The 19,324-nt window shown below is 41.5% G+C and overlaps 1 protein-coding gene across 2 annotated transcripts in view; it reads right to left on the bottom strand.

Annotated features, from left to right (window-relative positions):
• Positions 1 to 4,452: 4,452 nt before the first annotated feature.
• UBE2D2 (ubiquitin conjugating enzyme E2 D2) overlaps positions 4,453 to 19,324 on the bottom strand; it is a 30,175-nt gene continuing 15,303 nt past the window's right edge. For both annotated transcript variants that reach the window (XM_026067862.1, XM_026067861.1), the window contains 2 exons: positions 11,441 to 11,534; positions 4,453 to 9,473 (listed from right to left, as the gene is read on the bottom strand). In XM_026067862.1, coding sequence (XP_025923647.1) covers positions 9,428 to 9,473; positions 11,441 to 11,534 — 140 coding nt within the window. In that variant the 3' untranslated portion in view covers positions 4,453 to 9,427. The remainder of the gene's footprint in view (positions 9,474 to 11,440; positions 11,535 to 19,324) is intronic.

Consider the following 19,324-nt stretch of genomic DNA (forward strand, 5'->3'; position numbering starts at 1 on the left):
CTTCTAACATGAGCAAGGGCTCCTACTGCAGCTCCGAAAGCATGTTATTGCTGCTACAAACAGTACAGCAGAAAGTCAAGTTTGCTAGAAAGAAAACAAGAAAAAAGCTACAGCAAGAAACAGGAGAAATGGGGCCAAGCAGCCTGAAATCTTAAGAATTTTATTTAGTTGTAAGGTAATGCACGACACTCCTGAAAGACAGGATTGTGTAGTTACTTTACATGATAGGAAGCCTGGTCAAGGAAGGTGATATTCAAATCCCACATCTGTCAAAGCGAAGTCCCCTTCAGCTTTGGACCAGGGCCCCTCTGAGAGCTCCTCAAGGAAGGCACCGTGTTATTTCCACATAACCGCATTCAGCCCTGCACCCCTTCACACCACAGCAGCTCTGCGCCATCAGCACGGGCGCTCAAGGCACTGCTGGCGGGACACGCTTGGAGGTCTCCTCCATTCTGCTTCTGGCCTAACCTGAATTCTGGCTAAGCAACTTCTCAGGCACATGGGCAAGACCACCCTTCTCTGGAGGAGTTGGAGGAGGTGCTTACCAAGGGGAGATCTTACCTATAAGCCTCTGGACAACAAATTTCATTTTCCATCGGGGTGCCTTACAGAGGCCAATAGGCCAGCTGAGCAAGTTACCTGACCAAGGCAAGATTTGACTTGAGCAAAGATTTTAGCATTTAAATACAGAAGTGCCAACAGAGTGTCTATGCTTACCTTTTATGTCACCCCAAATCACAGCATTTTACCAGTTATCCCCTATTGAACCCAGTACTGTCCATTTGGCAAAAGCCTATTCTCCTGTAAGGCATCTGGTGTGGACCTGGAGAAGTGCCTACAGCTTTTTTCATCAGCAGTTTCCAATGAGGGGTTACAGGCTGAAACACTGAATACTTTATGTTGCAATGTAGGGTTACAACAGGAAAAATGGAGGGGTTTATATAACATTGATAAATCAGAGTCAATCCCAGTCAGCAATTCAGCAAGATTAACACATGCAACACATGCTGCTGACAGCTCACCATGGACCAAGGTGTCACGTATGGGCTACGCACACAACCGTTATCTTTGTAGCCAAGTTGCCTCCTGCACCTGCTTAGTTACAGCAAACAGTCCAAGTGCATCCACGAACAGGCTGTCACAACACGATCTTGCATCACTGTGCTTGCACATCTTCACCGACCACTCTGCTTAATTCCATTTGCTTTCCTGAAAATCTGAACCATTACTCTATAATGCGTCAGCCAAGGAAAGAGCCAGCAGGTCAGGGGGACCTGTGCACAGAATTAACAGGAGCAGAATAGCAGATCAGACATTGCAGAACACTGCTCCATCCAGACAGCTCGGCAGGAGGCAGGTCAACGTAAAAAAAAGCCATGCAACAGCTGAAGCTGACATTAAGACAAAGTCATAAGCTTCGATAATTTCTTCCTGAAGCTCTGATGACATTGAGTTATTCATGTGCTCAACATAACTCACAGACAGGACTGTTGAGTTTACTGGGGCTGCTCCCAAGCATGGAGTTAACAACATGCATGACACTGCAGAATTGAGGCCTAATTACTGAACCACATGTTGAAACAACATTAGCACAGATCCCACAAACAGTCATTCACAAAGTCACTGCTTCAACTCAAAGCTCTAGATCAAGATTGAGGAAAAAAATAATACTCCCAAGCTGTATGAGTTCTGATGAAGAATGCTAAGAACTGCCTTAAGGGCAGACACAGTGCACAGAAATTGAATCTCCCAAGCATCAGAGCTACCAAGGGCACCTCAGGACATGAGCCAGGAGAGGATTTAGATGCTAAAAACCAGCTTCTCTTCTTTAAGGGAAAGAAGTTCAGAATCCTCAGCAACTGTAACTCCAGAATTTACCCTCAGAGCAAGTAAATCATGTACCTATATATATATACACACACACACATAAGTATGTATATTTAACATTTAGAACACTTATTGCCATTTTTCCTTGTCTTGCAGCCAGCTTCACTCCAGGGTCTCTATCCTGCCTTTCCTCAACCCTGGCTCAATCCTTTCCCCCAACCTGATCAGCCCAGATGACCCCCAAAGGCTGAGAGCAGCAAGCAAGGAGCTGGCTGCTCTGGCTGGAACCATCTCCCAGCCCTACTTTCAGCAGCTAGTGCTGGGCAAGGAAGTGAAGGACCATGATCTGTCAGCTGAACACAGGGACCACATATGCAGACAAGACAGAAAGCAGACGTATGGTGTTTGTGGCTTCAGAGCACCTGTCACATCAGAGGCACTTACAAATTGCACTTAGAGGAAGAACTTATATTCCCCAGCAGTCAAGGCTGAGACAACTAGTAAGACTCCAGTGTGTCAGACACAGCAGGCATGCCGCAGACAGTACCCATCACCAATCCTCTAGCTTTACAGCTTATCACCCTTCCACCTTTCCTTATTCCATCAGCTAGTCTGAATGGGTTGTTATTTGTTTTGTTTCAAGTTTGGGAACCTCAATTGGGGGGGGGGGGGAAAGGAGGGGGGAATCCAAGCCTCAGCAATACAGACCTAGTTATTCCACTTCATAGTCCTTTCCAGAGCTCCTCTGACAAAAATGATGCTTTGGGCAGGAATCTTAACAGGCTGGGGGCACACAGCTCTGAGTCTACAACTGACAACCTTCCTCAGCCTGTTAGTCCCTCATTTCAATACCACTTTATGAAGGATGTCACTTCCCCCCCCCTCAGGTATTACTAGGCTGTCTTCTGAAACCAAGATGTCAAAGACCAGCAAGGAAAAAGCCCTACAAGAATTTTGGTCTTCACAGATAGTGTAAATTCACTCTTAAATCCAAGACCAAAAAGGTGGTCAAGCCAGACCCGGGGGTACCATAGGCACAGACTGCCCTTAATCAAGCTTTGGAAGCTGATCCCTATGCCTTTATCCTCAGTGAAAAAAAATCTTTCATATTACGAGCATCATACACCAGCAAAGTTTAAGGCAGTTTAATGAAAGTTTGGTTTTAGTATCAGCTCTAGCTGGTGATGCCATTTCAAATCCTCAAAGTTCCCTCTATCCAACTGTTCTCAGCTAATCACCTGAAGAGAAACCCTGCTTCCCAAGATGTGCTGCAAACACTGTCCACACCATTAACCTAGTTTTGGTTGACAAGATCAACTAAGGATAAACAGTAAGAGAGTACATTAAATTTAAAGACAGACAGGATACATCCATAGAAGTTTATTTAAGATAACCAAAGAGGTTGCAGAACCTGTACTTCCCCTCAGAAAGCTCTTCAGCTGAAAGTGTTTGCAGACTAAGCATCATAGCTTCTCATCCTGTTGCTTTTTCTTTCATAGGCCTTTGATTTTGGTTCCTGTTGAAGAATATGGGCTAGCTGCACTTATGGCACTAATCAACATGACTGTTATTACACAGTAAGGCAGTACAGAACCCAAGAACTAACAGTGGTGATTACACAGCAACCAAATAAACATGAGTTCAGTTTATTAAAAATGCTGGCTTGCATCTCCACTCTATGACCTGATCTTTCAATCCAATCATTTATGCTTCCATCCTGGATCTGCTCTGCAGGCTCAGCAGGACCCACTTACCATCTACAAGAAGCTCTAGATCAGCAAGTGCATCCATTCATGGGAATAGTTGACTGACTTTTTCCCATAGTTGGGGAGGCAAGGAAGAAATATGCATGCAGCCACATCAGCAGCTTCCTAAGAGATTTATTAATAAGAGATGATCATCATAAATATACCTGATCATCTTAAAAAGGACCATTTTCTCACAGATGGGCAAGAAGAGTCAATACATTAGACCCCTCTTGCCCCGAGAGGTTTTGACCTAACCATATGACTATAAAAAGCCAATATTCATTCTCACACAGTGGAGGAAATGGGGAGTCAGGCTGAGAGGCAAAAACAGGAGACTAGAACAAAAAGCACTGTTGCCAAATTGGAGGAGGAACAGTAAAACATAGGGGTGAGTCACTTGTGCTGTGGGAACCTCTGAACAGTCAAGATTGCTCTCATCTCCTTTGATGACACAGATGCCTTGTGCTCTTGCACCAGAGCAGAGTCCAGCTTGACAGGACCAACAGTGAGCCCACTAAAGTAAAGACAGATGTTAGCACTGGCTTGTTTTTAAAATCAGAACGCAAACACTTACAAGAACTGATTATAAAAACTGGTGAGAGCCTACACATCTAAGACAAGAAGTAGGCAGAAGACCATCAGGGTTACTCAATATTGCCCACAAATTAATGCCCATCTTCGGAGTGCAAGCCAAACTTAGCAGCAAGTTAAGATTACATAAGGCTACTAGAGATGACAGAGCAGAGGAGAGTTCAGAACTGAACTATCAGTGAGAAGGAGACTAGTTACAAGAGAAGAGAAAAAGAAACATAGGAAGACAAGCTCTAAAAAGGAGTAAAGGCAGTTAAAGCAAAAAAAAAAAGCAATCAAGCCACAGTAAGTTTAACGGAATTATTTAATGGTGATCAAATTCCAACACATTACAACAGTACAAGTAGATAATGTTAGAATAGATCTATTCACACACACTTTCCAGATGAGGGTAAGGTAGGGGCAGCAAGATGGTAGTTGTAGGAATTTCTCCTAATACCTCTGATTGCTGTTACACACGCAGGGGTTGGTCTTCATAGATCCAGAATGCTGGACAGCAGGTTTTTCCTGTTTTTAATCCTCCATTGGGCTCCCTTCAAAGCATTTCTTGTCCCTGTGTATTCCCTGTAGTAAACAGCTTCTGCCAAACCCAAAACAACTAACATTTGCCACTTTGGTCATGGACTTGCTATAGAGTTGAGTCTAGACAGAGGAGCCAAAGAATGGAAGGAAACAAGAGCTCGGGGGGGGGGGGGCACTGAATGTTTTTCAGCTGTAAGGGGGAGTCAGAGAGGCAAACTTCTCTAATGCTGAAGGAATGAGAGCAAAATTGCTCCAAGGGTAGTTAAGGAGTGGTTGTGACAGAGGACAGCCTTCCCTCTACTCCAGTATCTCTAGGGGTTTTCATTCTTGTAGAAGAATGCTTCTAAGCTTTGCCTGGGCAAGCATGCATGCCCAGAGCCAAAGCCAAAGGGCTCTCCAAGTCACAGCACAAGCGCTGCTGAGCATGTTCAGCGATATTTTGTCATGTTATTCCGACTCTTTAGAGCAAGATGACATTTGAACAGTAACTGCTTCGCGCAGGACCCCTGCACCTCCCACATGCCCAGGTGTTCTGCCATGTTCTCTCCAGCAGCAAGAGCTGCTCTGGGCACATGAAGAATACAGCAAAGATACAGCAAAGCACTTCCACCATCCTTCCTTCAGGCTTCTGATCTTTTACTATTTATCAGAATGAAGATCAAGGAGAACAGCTCAAGAGCAGTTTTGCTGCTGTGAATAGTAAGATGACAACTAAGATGGTCAGAAAAAGCAGCCAGGCATTTCTGTCACTAGCTGCAGCTTCTGAGAACTAGAAAAGCTACCACTTGGCCTAAAGTGGCAAGGGACAGGTTACCACTTGCTTTACTGAACACAGTAGGGACACACGATTGTATCTAACTTAGTTTCACTGTGTTTTGCTACATCATTTGACATGTGCAGACAGCAAACAAAGATCTGTAGACACTTCAACATGCAGCTTATTTTAAAGCATCGGTATAGCAAAGCAATCTCAATGCAAAATTACTCTTGCATTGCCAAAAGGCTATGACTAAAATGCTGTTAGTACTTCCTACCTAAGGATAAGCTAGATACATCAAGCACAGTACTCTGGAGTACGCCAGTACTGTCTAGAATCAGCTTCATCCTAATAACTAGGAGGCTGGATTCTACACAAAGGCAACATTACCTGTTTAAGCTAACTGGCACTTCCTGCACACTGAGCAGCAGCCATTTAGTGTTGAGCTAGAGGATCATGTCATCTTGTCCACAAGTATGACAGATGTATGCAGATAGCCCCTGAAAACTCGAGTTACAAACAATACACATTAGAAGTGGGTAGATGCACTGTCAAATAATCCCAGCTGCTTGATACAGGCAATGGTCCTAAAAGATTTACATGCTGTATGGCTCACTGAACTTGAAGTCGTTTGTCCTCTGGTTTATTCTGTTTTAGTGGATGGGTGTTGATGAGCACATCCAATGCATCCAGTCATGTAAGTGTTCCAGCTTTACATCATGGCCAGAGTTAAAGGAATCTAAATAGCTGAAGAGTAACTATAAAAAAAACAGACTTGCTTAGCACACAGCAAAAGGAAAAAAGGAAATTGAATAAGCACTTACAATCTATGTCCATAGAAGTCTCAGTACAGAGAGCCATGCAAAGATGCAAAGTGAATAGTTAACTGTTAAAATACTATCAAGTAAAAATTTGGACAGCGACTGAAAAACACTTCACATGACAATTTCAGAGTTCCTAGAAAGGCAAACAAACAGAATCTGTGGCTTCTTGTACTGTTTCATGCTTTGTAACATAGCTGGACAATACAAGGGTTTCAAAACAGCAAGTCAGTGTGACACCCAGCCCTAAGAATGGCTATGACATGGATCACATGTTAGGTTAAATCCTTACAGAGAGCTCCCTTACCTAGTTCACAGTACCACCCTCAACAAATGGCCAACCCACATGAGGGACAGCACAGGAACTCCTTGAACAGTATTGCCAAGCTTTCTTTGACCAAACCATGACTTTTGTGATACCACCAGCAAAAAAAGTCCAAACTGTTTAAGCATTTCATTCCAAAAATATGACAATCACTTCAACACAAGCAAGTGTTAATACAGTACACAAGCTGAAGTTATTCAAGCATTCAGGACTTGACTGTTACAATTAATGTATGGTTGCACTGCTTTGTCACCTAGAATATGCTACTTCTGCAGCTTCACAGAAAGGGAAGCCATCATCCTCAATTTCTGTACTTGTTACTATTCCTTTCTTTTGCTCTCCAGCTTAGAACTCTTTTGTACAGGCCTCTTGATCTGTTTTGGTCCTCAGCAGTTATAGTTACCAGACAGACCTGTCCCAAAAATTGTTCTTGTAAAGCAGTAAAGGGAGCCCACCCAAAATAGCTTGCTGCAAGGTTTGCAACAACTCCAACCAAACCTGTTTGTACATCTCAAAGGAAATATGACATACACCCCCTACAGAAACCTGGGTGGATGACTTCACTGTAGCTGCTGCATGTTTTCTCTCCCCCATCACCAAGGGTCCAGCAGGAGTGCTAGCCTGCATGTTAAGACAGAGGTTTAGTAAGAAGTAAGGCCAGATCACAATTAAAGGTTAATAAAAGACCAAGAGCTCAGGTAAACTTGTAGCTACTAGCCTACTTTCTAATTTTGCCACTGCAGCATAGTTTTCATGTTAGAGGCTATGTTTCTATGCAGGGCCACACTTCAGTGGTAGGCCGCTTAATGTTTGCTAAACCAGAAGAGACTAACACCTTGTGGCATAAAAGCATTGAGTTTAAGAGGACTCAATAGCCAGTTCATACCTCTGTATACCATGTTTCTCCCAGCTCCCCAGTAGCTCTGGGTCATCCCTATTCCTGTCACTCAGCCACAACACATGGCCATGTGCTCCAATTCTTTTCAATTGAAGCTCTGCACCATTGTTTTAGAGCCACCTTCATCAGAACCACACTGCTTCACCCCCACGCAGTGGTTCTCAGGCAGCAAGCCTGTCACATTGCAAAGGCAGCAGTCTTCATGTCTGCTGAAGATGCACGCATATCAAAGTTTCACCTACAGCTTGCTGTACAGAAGACTCCAAAAACACTGCTAACATTTATATCCAGAAGTGTTTATACAAGGACATTGAGAGATGAGACAAGTGGAACAGATTTAGACCAAAAGCAGTGGACATTTATTCCTCATTTGTGCAAGAGTGTAAAGATGCATTTGAAAATGGATGGGACAGACCCCTGTGGCCGGAGAGCTGGAGGCTACAGCCTCTCCTTCAAAGTTGATGGCTTTGTTTACAATTATATTAAGAGGAGATAAACTTGTAGACTCACCTATTTCACATGAATGATGCTGGCAAATACACTTGTATACAAAGAAAAGTTTCAAACTACATTTTTCACTAGATTCAAGTGAAGATTTTGTTCAAAAAAGACACATACAAGTACAATTTAAAACTGTATGAACATTTGCAAATGTTTAGTGCAAAGTAATTATGTAAAAGCTACATTTTATGAAAGTTTGTGCTGATGTGTTTGGTAATTTTTTTTTTTTAAACCCTTTTACATCCATTATTTTAGTTACATAAGGTTTCACTTACCTACAGTACATATGCATTGTGTTAAGTCCCATGCAAGTGGGAATAATACCATTAGGCTTTGTAAAAATGTCACTCAGATTCTCATTTAGTAAACTGCTTATTTGGTTTAACAGTCAAGTTCCTGGCACACTACACATCTTGATTTCATGTAAGCTTTTAAGCTTATGTCTGTCTTGTTCAGGTGCATAGCCTTGTGTGATGCAAACCAAATTGCTTCATGATTTTCAAATGCAACCATTTGTGAAAGCAGAAGTTTTAGGGAAATCCACCATTAGTTTTAGCCTGTAACAAACTGCTCTTAAAATTAAAAGCCTATTCACACAAAGTTATATGTAATGACTGTAGTAATCAGTTTATTACACAGATTAATCATTCTTGAACGTACAAGCTCCAGGGGAGCAGTTGGGTCTTTAAATATACACAAGTTTTCTGTCAAATGAATTTTTACCCTTACATCCAGAAAGACCTAAGCAGTTAAAAAACTTAAGAAAAATAAGAGCTATTAGCTATGTATTAACTGAGAAACCACATACAAACCAAAAAAAGTATGAGGGAAGGGAGAGAGAGTTGAAACAAATCAACATCACTTGATGCACTAATAGCTCCAATCCATTTAAATGTTGACCAGTTAAACTTAGACCTTAAACACAGGATGTGGGTACAGTTTATCTCATTGGTCATAACATTTACCTAAGGTGTAGGTCCTTCAGAATAAAATGAATACAGAAACAGCTTCAAGTTCTTCACCTTGCTTTTCATAACTGTTATGAGTTTAAAAGGATTCCACTTAAAATCCTTCATGGATAGGCAAAACTGTCCCTAGAAATATATAACACCCACCAGAACTCTCCCATTCACATTGTATTACCCAATTAAATCAACAAGGAATGCTTTTAGGCTCACAAAGTTATGACTGAAGAACTGGCTTTTCACACACACACACTTCTTTGCTAGGAGTCAATGTTGGTACGGGGAAATACAGTATTTCTATTTTGTTGTTCCAAGTATGTACAACACGCAGCACTGCTGTATCAGGTAAACATGTGCACAGGGGAAGATGAGGCGTGGGCTCATAGAAAGCAGTCAAATGGAAATCAAAAGGACTTTCTCTTTCAGAGTTCCCCTATCTTTATTTGTAGAGGTTATCCAATAATTTCTTTAATTACATCGCATACTTCTGAGTCCATTCCCGAGCTATTCTGTTGTACCTGTATGTATAAAAAGAGGATTTACTCAACATAACATCCAAACAGCATATTTCAACTCCAGCAGTCTAGTCTACACATGGCACCAACTTCAGTTCTCTCCAGTAATATGAGTTTGTCAAATTTAAGGGCAAACTAAAGTATCAGGCAAAGAGGAGGGGAACAAAAGAATCCACACTGCTTCATGGAAAGAAAAAAAAGAAAAAACACACAACACCACACACACCCCACACAAACGTTGCATGTTTATAACAGGAACAGAAGATCTTTGTGACTGAAGACACAAAAAAGCCAGTGCATATTTCAGAGGAAAGTATTTTCAGGAAGTCTTTACCTGCTCCCTCCCTCCAACTATTGTATATTTGGGAAAACTATTACCGCATATAGTCAATTTGGCATTCTGGAAAAAATTCAAATTATTATTTCCCTCCCACCCCATTCTTCCACTCTTACAAATAAGATTAAACCTAACTCCTAATGTATACTAGGCAGTTGAATCCCGACAGGCTTGCAACAGCCTTTTGGACTGCTTTTTTCATGCCATACATCATGTTTGGCTGTTTTGATGACTATCAGGACACAAAGTTCGTCCACCAGAAGTTTTTATTCTGAAGGCACAACATGCTCCTTTTTGCAAGCCACCTGTCCTTTTTGCACTAAAACGCCCTTCATAGCCAGAGTCACATCTAGAGGAAGCTCAGAATAGTTATGTAAAACAGAGCAATCATTGTGATTAACAGTACTGATAAAAGCTGTATTTCTGACAATACAAGCTGTTCTCATTCTACAGAGTTTTTAGGAAAAAAGCCTAAGACACTATAGTAGCAAGAAGTTTTCTAGTTATATACATTGACTAAGAATACTGACTGGAATTCTGCCTGCAGAAGAAAGCTCTCTAGCCCAAGAAATTAGACAAACCACTCATGTGAATGCAGGAAAGCAAGTGCTACTTCACTGTTCTGAGACTACTCAAAAGCAAGTCCAGTTATAYTGCAGCACAAAGCTTTCATATTTTTGAAAAAATAAGTGTCCTGCATACATTAAGTGCAGATCAGCCACTATTAACTGTGTCTCAAAAGACAGACTGCTAGTCTTGCAGCTCTGATCAAGAACAGGCCGCATGGACTTCCCTAACCCTGCTTCTCAATCTTCCAGTATAATGAGCAAGTTTCTGGATTATTTCCCCTTCCTCCCTATCTTGTTCGCATTGGATGACCATGTAACTTCAGAAATTAACACTGTCGATCAGATCTGTAAGGGAACAGTGAGGTGGAGGAATGCTTACAATAGTCATTGCTGCTTTCAAACAAAGCAATTTAAAGCTTTTCATTAGTGCTGGAGTCCTCTCCTCCTCTTTTTGTATTTTGCTTCACAGTAAGCTTGAGAGTCCTCCCATCCCACCTCTACATCACTTGTTCTTCCCTTGTGTTGTCAAACGAAGGTGAAACAAGGCATTTTTGTTATTTTCTTGCTTGCACAACTCCATTACCAATAGCTAGCATGGAAACATTCTCCCACTAAATAACTTGCTCTCCCTCTGCTGGTTACATAGAATTAAAGCACACAGTGAGGCTCTTGAAGCTGTTCAGCTTAAGAGTTTCTTACAAAATACAGGTTTGCATTATTGTTCACTCAGCACTTCCGTTAAACTATGTCAAGCAAACCTGTAATTAACAACACTAATGAAAAACTATTTTGTGAGGTAAGAACTCTGTAACAAACCCACAGAAGTACAAGATCCCCACATACTTAACTTCCAATAGCATATACATACTGTTCCTGGAATTTTAATACAGTTATTTTAACAGCATTGCTGTAGGAATATCTCTACAAAGACCATGGTTTAAGTGTAAAGGCAAATCAAAGATTGACTCTTTTGCAAGAAGCAGCTCCTTCCAGTTCCCCTTTACTATTTAAGTGTGGATTCTGCTCTGTCAAGGATGTTACAAGCTTTTGGCTTCCATACTCACTTTTCTCTATCTGTTTTGTAGATCCGTGCAATCTCAGGCACTAAAGGATCATCTGGATTGGGATCACACAACAGAGAACAGATGGACAAAAGTACTAGGGAGAGAAAAAGAAATACTGCATTAGAGTTTACGTGCAGCTGAAGACACCTGTAGAAGTAAGCCAGCCTCTATTTGCTTCCCCCTTGGCATGACTGTAAAAACAGCAAGGAGCAGTCAATCCCACATACTTCAGCCAAGCGACTTTGTACAAAAAATTCTTACCATTTAATAAGCAGCTTTGCATGACCACAAGTTTGTTCAAGTATTACCACAACAACTGGAAACCTTCTGGACAGGAGTATCTGATTACAGCCTTAAATCACAGGTCAATACGGAGCCCCGTTTGAAMCATTACCCGGAAGCCTTCTCAGAAAGTGTCCCTGCTTTTACATTTGAAATGCAGGTTTCTCCTAACCCAGATAACCTCACTGTCAGTGACAAGCAGAAGCTCTAATCAAGAGTCAAAATGGAGACAAACCCAAAGATGAAGAAAGCCCGAACTGCTCACAGCTACTTAATCAGTTTTTTAAAGTCCTAGCTTTGCACAGAGAATTAAGAGGCTTCATCCAATTATTTTCTCAGCATAATGTGGGCTGAGATAGCTTAATTGTAAAATAGTACTCAACATGAACTGAGAAAGCACAACTTACTGTATTCATACCAAGCACAACGCCCTAAACTTTAACACTGTACTATAAATATGTACAGTATATATTCCAGAAGCCACATCCCGCTCAAATGATGATGCTTTGTGTAGCATTAACCTTTGTCCATATAAGGAGTTCGAAGACTACTTGCAAAACTACAGGCAGCACATGCACATTCCTACGTTTGCAAAGTGGACAAGAAAAGGCAGCAAGTCATAAGCAAAGTACATTGGAACACTACACTAAATGTGCCATGGCCTTCTCGCCCCTTAGGAAGGGCCGAACAATCCTCTGATTGAAACAGGTTGAGAGAAAGTGGAACAAATAATGCCACTCTATGCGTCCTTTCACCGCAAGCAGCAACAGCAGAGTTGTCACAAGGCATCCTCCAAGGAAGCTGAAGATGACAGCATTTTTTTAAAGCCTGAAGCTATAAACACTAAACTGTTGAAACTTCCATCAGTTGCTACTGTTAAGGGGAGCAGATGAGGCAGAAATACGACTGCACTGAAAGATGTCAGCTGAAAGTCAAAGACTAGCATACATTTAACCTTGTTTCACTTATATTTTTTAAAAAGGTAGCTCAAAATAGAGACCACAAAACAAAGAATGGCTAGATGCAGCAGGAGAGAAGTGGGAGAACAGGTCTGATACTCACTTAAGCTGTACAAGGTTTTTTTTGATTTTTTTTTTTTTTTTAAGTTAGGACAAAAAACTAGTTAAGCTTTCACTTAACTGAACTAGTTACTGGCTAAGCGACATGAGTGTGGTGGTAAGAACACTAACTCTCAGTAACCCAAATTAGTTCAGTTTTCCAGATAATTTGTACAGTTCATACAAGCTGCTTGATCCTGATCTAAGCAAACACGTTTCTTGTTCTGGAATAAATAAATATCCTTCTTCAAGCATCCTGTTCCAGTCTGGGCCCAAGACGGCACCGTAACCTAGAAGCAGTTGATGTCTTGTGTACTGAAGAATGATCCCTTTTTCTAGTTGGAGACTATCAAGAAACAAAACCTCCAAGATAGTCCTGATCAACAAATTATGAAGACAATATAATTTTGCCCAATTAGTCTTAGAGTTTTAGATACTTAAAAACTCAGTAATATGTAAATACTCAAGCTTCTCTCATCAACTCTACTTGTCTAAAATCCTGACAGCATTTGGGCCACACGTCCCAGAAAAGCAGCAAAGTCTCTACTGCAAGTACCTCTAGGAAAAAAAAAAGCAGCTTTCATGCTTCAGAAGTGTTACATCTTAAGACAGCACAAAGGTTTATCCTTACAAGTGTCAAGCTTCTACAAATAACTTTTTTAAAAAAGATCCAGTCCTTTCTGGTCTCAAGTCCTTTGGTGTCAGTCATCTCTTGCTGTTCATGAACAGACTATCCAAAGAATAAGTCATTTTAAAATTTAAAAAGCCACTAATTTCCAGTTTCACTGTGTTATTTTCTCCTGTTCACTTGTAAGTTACAGCTTATTGATTCTCTGCCATCGATTGCCACTTAGAACATTTATTCAACTACCTCTCTGAACATGGCTTCACACCACGAAGATTTTAACTCTGTTGTGCTTGAGGCATGCAAAAATCACTGCTCCTGAACTGCTGTCCTTTAACTTAACTGAAAGAAAGGAGCAAGTTGCTATGGCATCCAAGGTTGTAACGTACACAGCAGGTTTAGCATGTGCAATACTTCCCCATCACTTCCAGCTATTTTCTACATATGGCCAGAGTAAGACTCACATTAGTGTTCAGCAACATGGATATCTACCACCTTACACCCAGCAGCTGCTAGTCAGTCAGTTTAGCATGAACATGGCAACGCCTCCAGCTATTTTCCCATCATGTATTTCTTTGCACTCAAACTTCACTGCTACTCTGCTGGTCATTCAAGCGCCTTCAGGTGATCCAGTGAGAAAATAAGTCAACACCTGTCCCCTCCCTTTAGCACCCAAACACTTGGTTGAAAAGCTCTGAATAGATTTCCTCCTGCTCCTCTTAACTATTGTTACCCAGCTTGCCCTGAGTTTTGTCTCCCCACAGTACTTTAATAACCTAAGACTTCTTTTGAACAAGGCAATCCACCCTTCACAGGTAAAACCTGGGTTTGAGCCTGTTCAGTCTTCTCTGCCTACCTTCCCCAACCTTTATAACGCCTCCTGCTCAGTGCCTACGGCATAGGGTGGGAGTTCCTCCTTGCACACCTCACAGCAACCTTGCCCCACTGCTATCTGCTCCAAGCGCCAGACCACAGGCAAAGGCGGTGCTCAGCTGTTATGTCAGCCCACACACCAGGATATCCTCTGCTCCGTCCCCTCTAGAGCAACAGCAATACCACAGGTTAGTGCTGCACACGTCAGTTTTTTCCTGACACAATTCAAGTCTGCACTGAACAGCATTTCCCTTACCGAAAGGGAAAGGGGAGGTAATCAGCATCCTAGTCCAGGAGCTTGCTCTTTGTTTACAAGCTATTACAGTGAGCATATCGGTGCTACTTCCTGGCCATTACAAATCCCGTGCCACTAATATCCTCGTTTTCCCAAAATGGGTTGTGGTTTGTTAGAACTGAATCAATAGCTAAATGCTTTCAGTGATGAATTCTGGTGACCTAGTAAATTAGAAAAGCCATTTCACTCTTCAGTACTTCATTTACATTAAAGTATCACTCCAGCCACCTAGTAAATGGACATGAGCAGTGCTGCTAACTCAGTTGTTTTTTTTGGTTTTTTGTGTTTTTTTTAAACGATTCTCCATTATGCTTCCTCTTGCTGGTAACTTTAAATCTTTCCTTCTTATCTGTATAGCTTCAGCAAGCAAAACATTTAACTGGAGTTTGATCTAAAGCAGTTTAATAGCCTACTGAACCCAGGTATTTGTCCAATATTAATTCAGGAAGTTGGTCTGTTAAGGTTTTTCTTCAGAGCACTCCACATACTTCCATGTTTTACACCAATTAACATAAGCAACCTGCAAGCCAGTCTTACAAGCTCTTAGAGAAACTTTTCTCATGAAATTTAAGGAGTCAAGTGCAAGGGGAAAGAGGGAGGAAGTAGTTAAAGGGGGGGGGGCCTAGTTATGCATGCAAGTTCTCCTCTGATATCCAGAATAATTGATTAAACCAGCACTGTGGCACAGAGACTCTCCAGACCCCCTTCTGCAGTGCAATTAAGCATTATAGCAATGAAGTCCATGGTAAAACTTTGATGTTTACTAGTCATTTGACTACAAGACTAGCACAAGAAAACAGTAAAATATAAAGCATAAACAACAGTTCACAAAAGGAAGTCTTGTGACCACAGAATTAGGTTGAGCAACTACACAGAACAGGTAAGTCACCAGTAACGTTGTTTTACACCACATTCTGTTTCAAAGCATATCCTGTTTGCCCCACATGACAACAGGTGAAGTCCGCTTTAGCAGTATCAATTTCCTTCTAGAGTCTTTCACTGAATGGCATATAGAAGGGTGCACAGTTCTGAAGTCAAATTTGGATTTTTGACAGTAATAGCAAAATAAACAAAACTACACTTCCCACTGATTCAAGGGGTTCTCAAATACAGAGAGCTGCTTCTCATTTCTTCAGTTTTAACTGTCAAAGCAGTCCAGTCTGTGGCAAAACACTAGGCACAAACAGCCAAGTTTGTTTCAAGCGCCCTTTTGTTCACAAATTGATTTTGCTTCTAACTATGTTTGTCTGATCCTAAATGTGCAGCCTGTTTAACTTAGATGGCAATCAGAGTTGGAGTATCAATCTACTGCAGACAATGAAGAACAGCTTATCTTTTAGTAGACTTACTGCTATAAACTAGCATGGACCAAATATTTCACAACACCTAAACAAGGAACTGGGAGAAAGGAATCAACCAGAGAATGCTAACAGAAGAGTGTTCCTAAGTAGTAATGGGCTTAATTTTTCCTAAGCACATTTATAAAAGACCACTCTCATCAAGCCCACTTGAGCCCAAATGAGACATTTTTAACATTTAGTATTAAGAACGCTCCAGCAACATGTTCTTTGAAACAAACTGAAATCTACCAGTGTAATGCTGTACATTTCTGATCTGAATTTCCATTGCAAGACTTCCCTTGAAAGGGCACATAATGTTTTAAAATTCAAGGACAGCCTTACTCAAGGTGGACTTTATGTGCAGGGACTCGCATCATTTACAGCTTGTCAACAAGCTTTGCTGCAGTTTATTGGTGGATGAGAATCCAGCTCATCTTCTCAGAAGGCTTCAGTGCAGTGCTCTCGAATCAGTAAGAATAGCCTACCATTTCTGATAATAAGCTATTTCATCTTTCTGGTTCTTCCAAACCTCAGACTGAATTTGCACCTACCTGCAGTTTCAATATGTGACCTCCACAGTTGGGTCTTTTCAACCACTACACTGGAACCTGAGCCGGCTCAGCCGCTAGCCAGGACAGAATTCATAAAAGAAGCTCCCTACAGACCTACTGCCTCCTAGCACCAGCTCAATGAGCAATATGGAACACAATATCACCATCTGTCTACCGGGAACATGCTACTGGCACATAGAAAGCCAAGAAGCATGAAAAGTTCCTGGAACTCAGGGGCAAATAGACTGCTTTATAAAGCACAAGCCCCAAGCTCCAGGTGGAAGGAGTGAGCTCCACAGCCAGGAAGACATCTTTCCCAGCGTCTCAACAGGAGCAGGAAGTAAAGGTGCCTACTATTTACACATGGCAATTAACTTCTGCTGATGGCAGGGATGATTTTGTAATCAAGTGACTCTCAGTTACATGATGCTTACCCTATGGGACAGCTTTGCATATCCAGGATATGCAGTCATGGCTGAAGGCCACCTTTAGACCTCAGAAGAGGCCATATGTTCCAGTGTATAAGACTTCTGCATGTTAGAAACAATTGGACTAAGTCTATTCCTACAAAGCCTGACAGGCAAGTCCAGACACAATTGAAAGCTTCTAGTTAAATCTGGTTAGAGCATGACTCTCTTCCAGATAGAAGACCCAAAAGCTGCATCTTCTGGATTCTTTAGATACCAGCACTAGGAAGTGCTTGTTCTGCCCTATCACCCTATACTGAGACAGAGAACTAATACAGAAATACACACACTTTTGAAAGAGAAGCCTGAGATGACCTGCAAGACATGGATTCCAAGAGATTGCCAAAGGAGCTGGTGTTTATCTCCATGTTCTCACTGTAGAAACAACCTTCAAAATTCAAAACAAAGCATTCAAACATTGTCTGCAAAGCCAGAATGGGTCTAACATCCACCAGTTCCAATTGTCCCTTCACCACAGTACTAACCACTATATATATATATATATATATATATATATACACACTCTACTATTTAAGTCTAGTTAGAACGGTGAGCAACAAAGCTTGCTCCAATAAAGCACTGGGCTCTTTAAGGGTGACAAGGAGAAGTGAGTGAGAAGCAACAGAATGTCCAGTTGAATCACAGCAGGCAAGAACAACAAGCATCAATTCCTCCATGGTGATGAGCTACCAGAAAGGAACATCCTAGCTGGTTATGTTCTGACTCAATATTTCTCTGGAGGGAAATAATTACACAAAAAAAAGAGGGGCCAATCTGAAATTCACTTAGGAGTAAAATGATTTGGGATTAGGTTAGACAGCACCAAGCAGCCTGGGTCAGACATGGAATATCAGTGAAAGCCCTAGTTCTCTCCTTGAAGACTCCTATCTTAGCCTTGATGTTAAAGGCAAAGAGCAGAGAACTCAAAACGCATAGGATTTAAGAAAATGCATAGGATTTTAAGAAAAACAGACCAACTGCCTTTTAGAAAAGAAGTCATTCCTGTTGAATCAAGTCCTGCATGGGGCAAAAGACCTCAGCAGACACCAGGTCAGCCTTCTCCCACCAAAGGAAGGTCCACCTTTAAGCAAGCTTAAAGACTGCAACAAAGAAAGTTCACCACTGTATTGAGGTGATGAGACCGAGACATCTGGCGTATAAGCAGCTTGTCAAAAACATCAGGGTGGTATCTACCCAGCTATTAGTCCTGGCTGAAGTCACACAGTAGTCTCAAAGATGACCATATAATCAAAAAGCTTGTGCACTGACACAGAACAGTTGGATAAAGCAGAGGAGTATCAACTCTTGCACACCACGTCAATAGCATGAGTTCACAGTAATGGGGAGAAAAAAAAAGCCTATCCTTGCCTGCTCTGTTCCAGATACTGATGTAACATTTGTCACTTAAGTTCCTTCTGTAAGAGAAAAGTTGTCATGGTTCTGGAGAACAGGCCACAGGCTTTGCCATACAGTGTTGGGCTTCCTGATCTGTCAGTGAAGACAAAGCCAGTTTCTGGATAGGACAGTAATGAAGTCTGTCAGCTGAAGCTTAATTCAGCTAGTTACTCTGGGGATTATGAAACACCTCTGCTAACATAAATTACAGTTGGGGACACATATCACTGCTCAGGAATTAATTCCATTTCAGAGGATTTATTCAGCTGCCCCACTTCTCATACCAGCTAAAGCTCCTCCTTTCCTAATCATCAGCCTGACAGATAAAAAACCTCTCATCTAGGTCTACTACTACTTGAATCTGCTGGCAGCCTTGTGCTGCTGTTAAAGTACATGCCTGCGGGACTACCACATTGAAGACTTATGGACTTTCTTGGGGGACAAGCACAGAGCAAGCATGATGGTTGAAGGATTGGCAAAACATAAGCAAGTTCAAACACCTGGAAAGGACTAAGTGGAAAGGAAAAACCCTACCATTTACACAGCTGTATTCTCTTCACATGAGGGGCTGAGCTTGTCAGGGCTCCTGGGAGTACCACAAAGCAGAAGTTGAATGACAGTGCTTATATCTAGCACAGGCAGAGCCACAATGTGAACTAACATTCAAGAAAAGCTCAGAGAGGCAGCATATTCTGGAAAACATGTGAGTGGAAAGGGTTTGACTCAGTTGAAATGATTTCTGTGGAAGCAAGGGTGTCACATGAGTGATCAGCTGCCTAATGTGACACCAAGCAGATTAAGGAATTTGGCTTTATATTGCTATTTTAATTTTTCATTTGCTATTTTAATCTCATATTACAGCTGAGATACCTTGAAACTTGATCAAATGAAGCAATGCTGAGCCATTTTTTCCTCATACACAAAAAATACATATGAAATTTGCTGACTCTCTCATAAGGAAGTAGTCAAAATAGCTTTAGCCTGTATTCTTCAGAATG

The sequence above is a fragment of the Apteryx rowi genome, unplaced genomic scaffold (assembly GCF_003343035.1).
Source record: "Apteryx rowi isolate R43461 unplaced genomic scaffold, aptRow1 scaffold_264, whole genome shotgun sequence".
NCBI classification, from domain to species: Eukaryota; Metazoa; Chordata; class Aves; order Apterygiformes; family Apterygidae; genus Apteryx; species Apteryx rowi.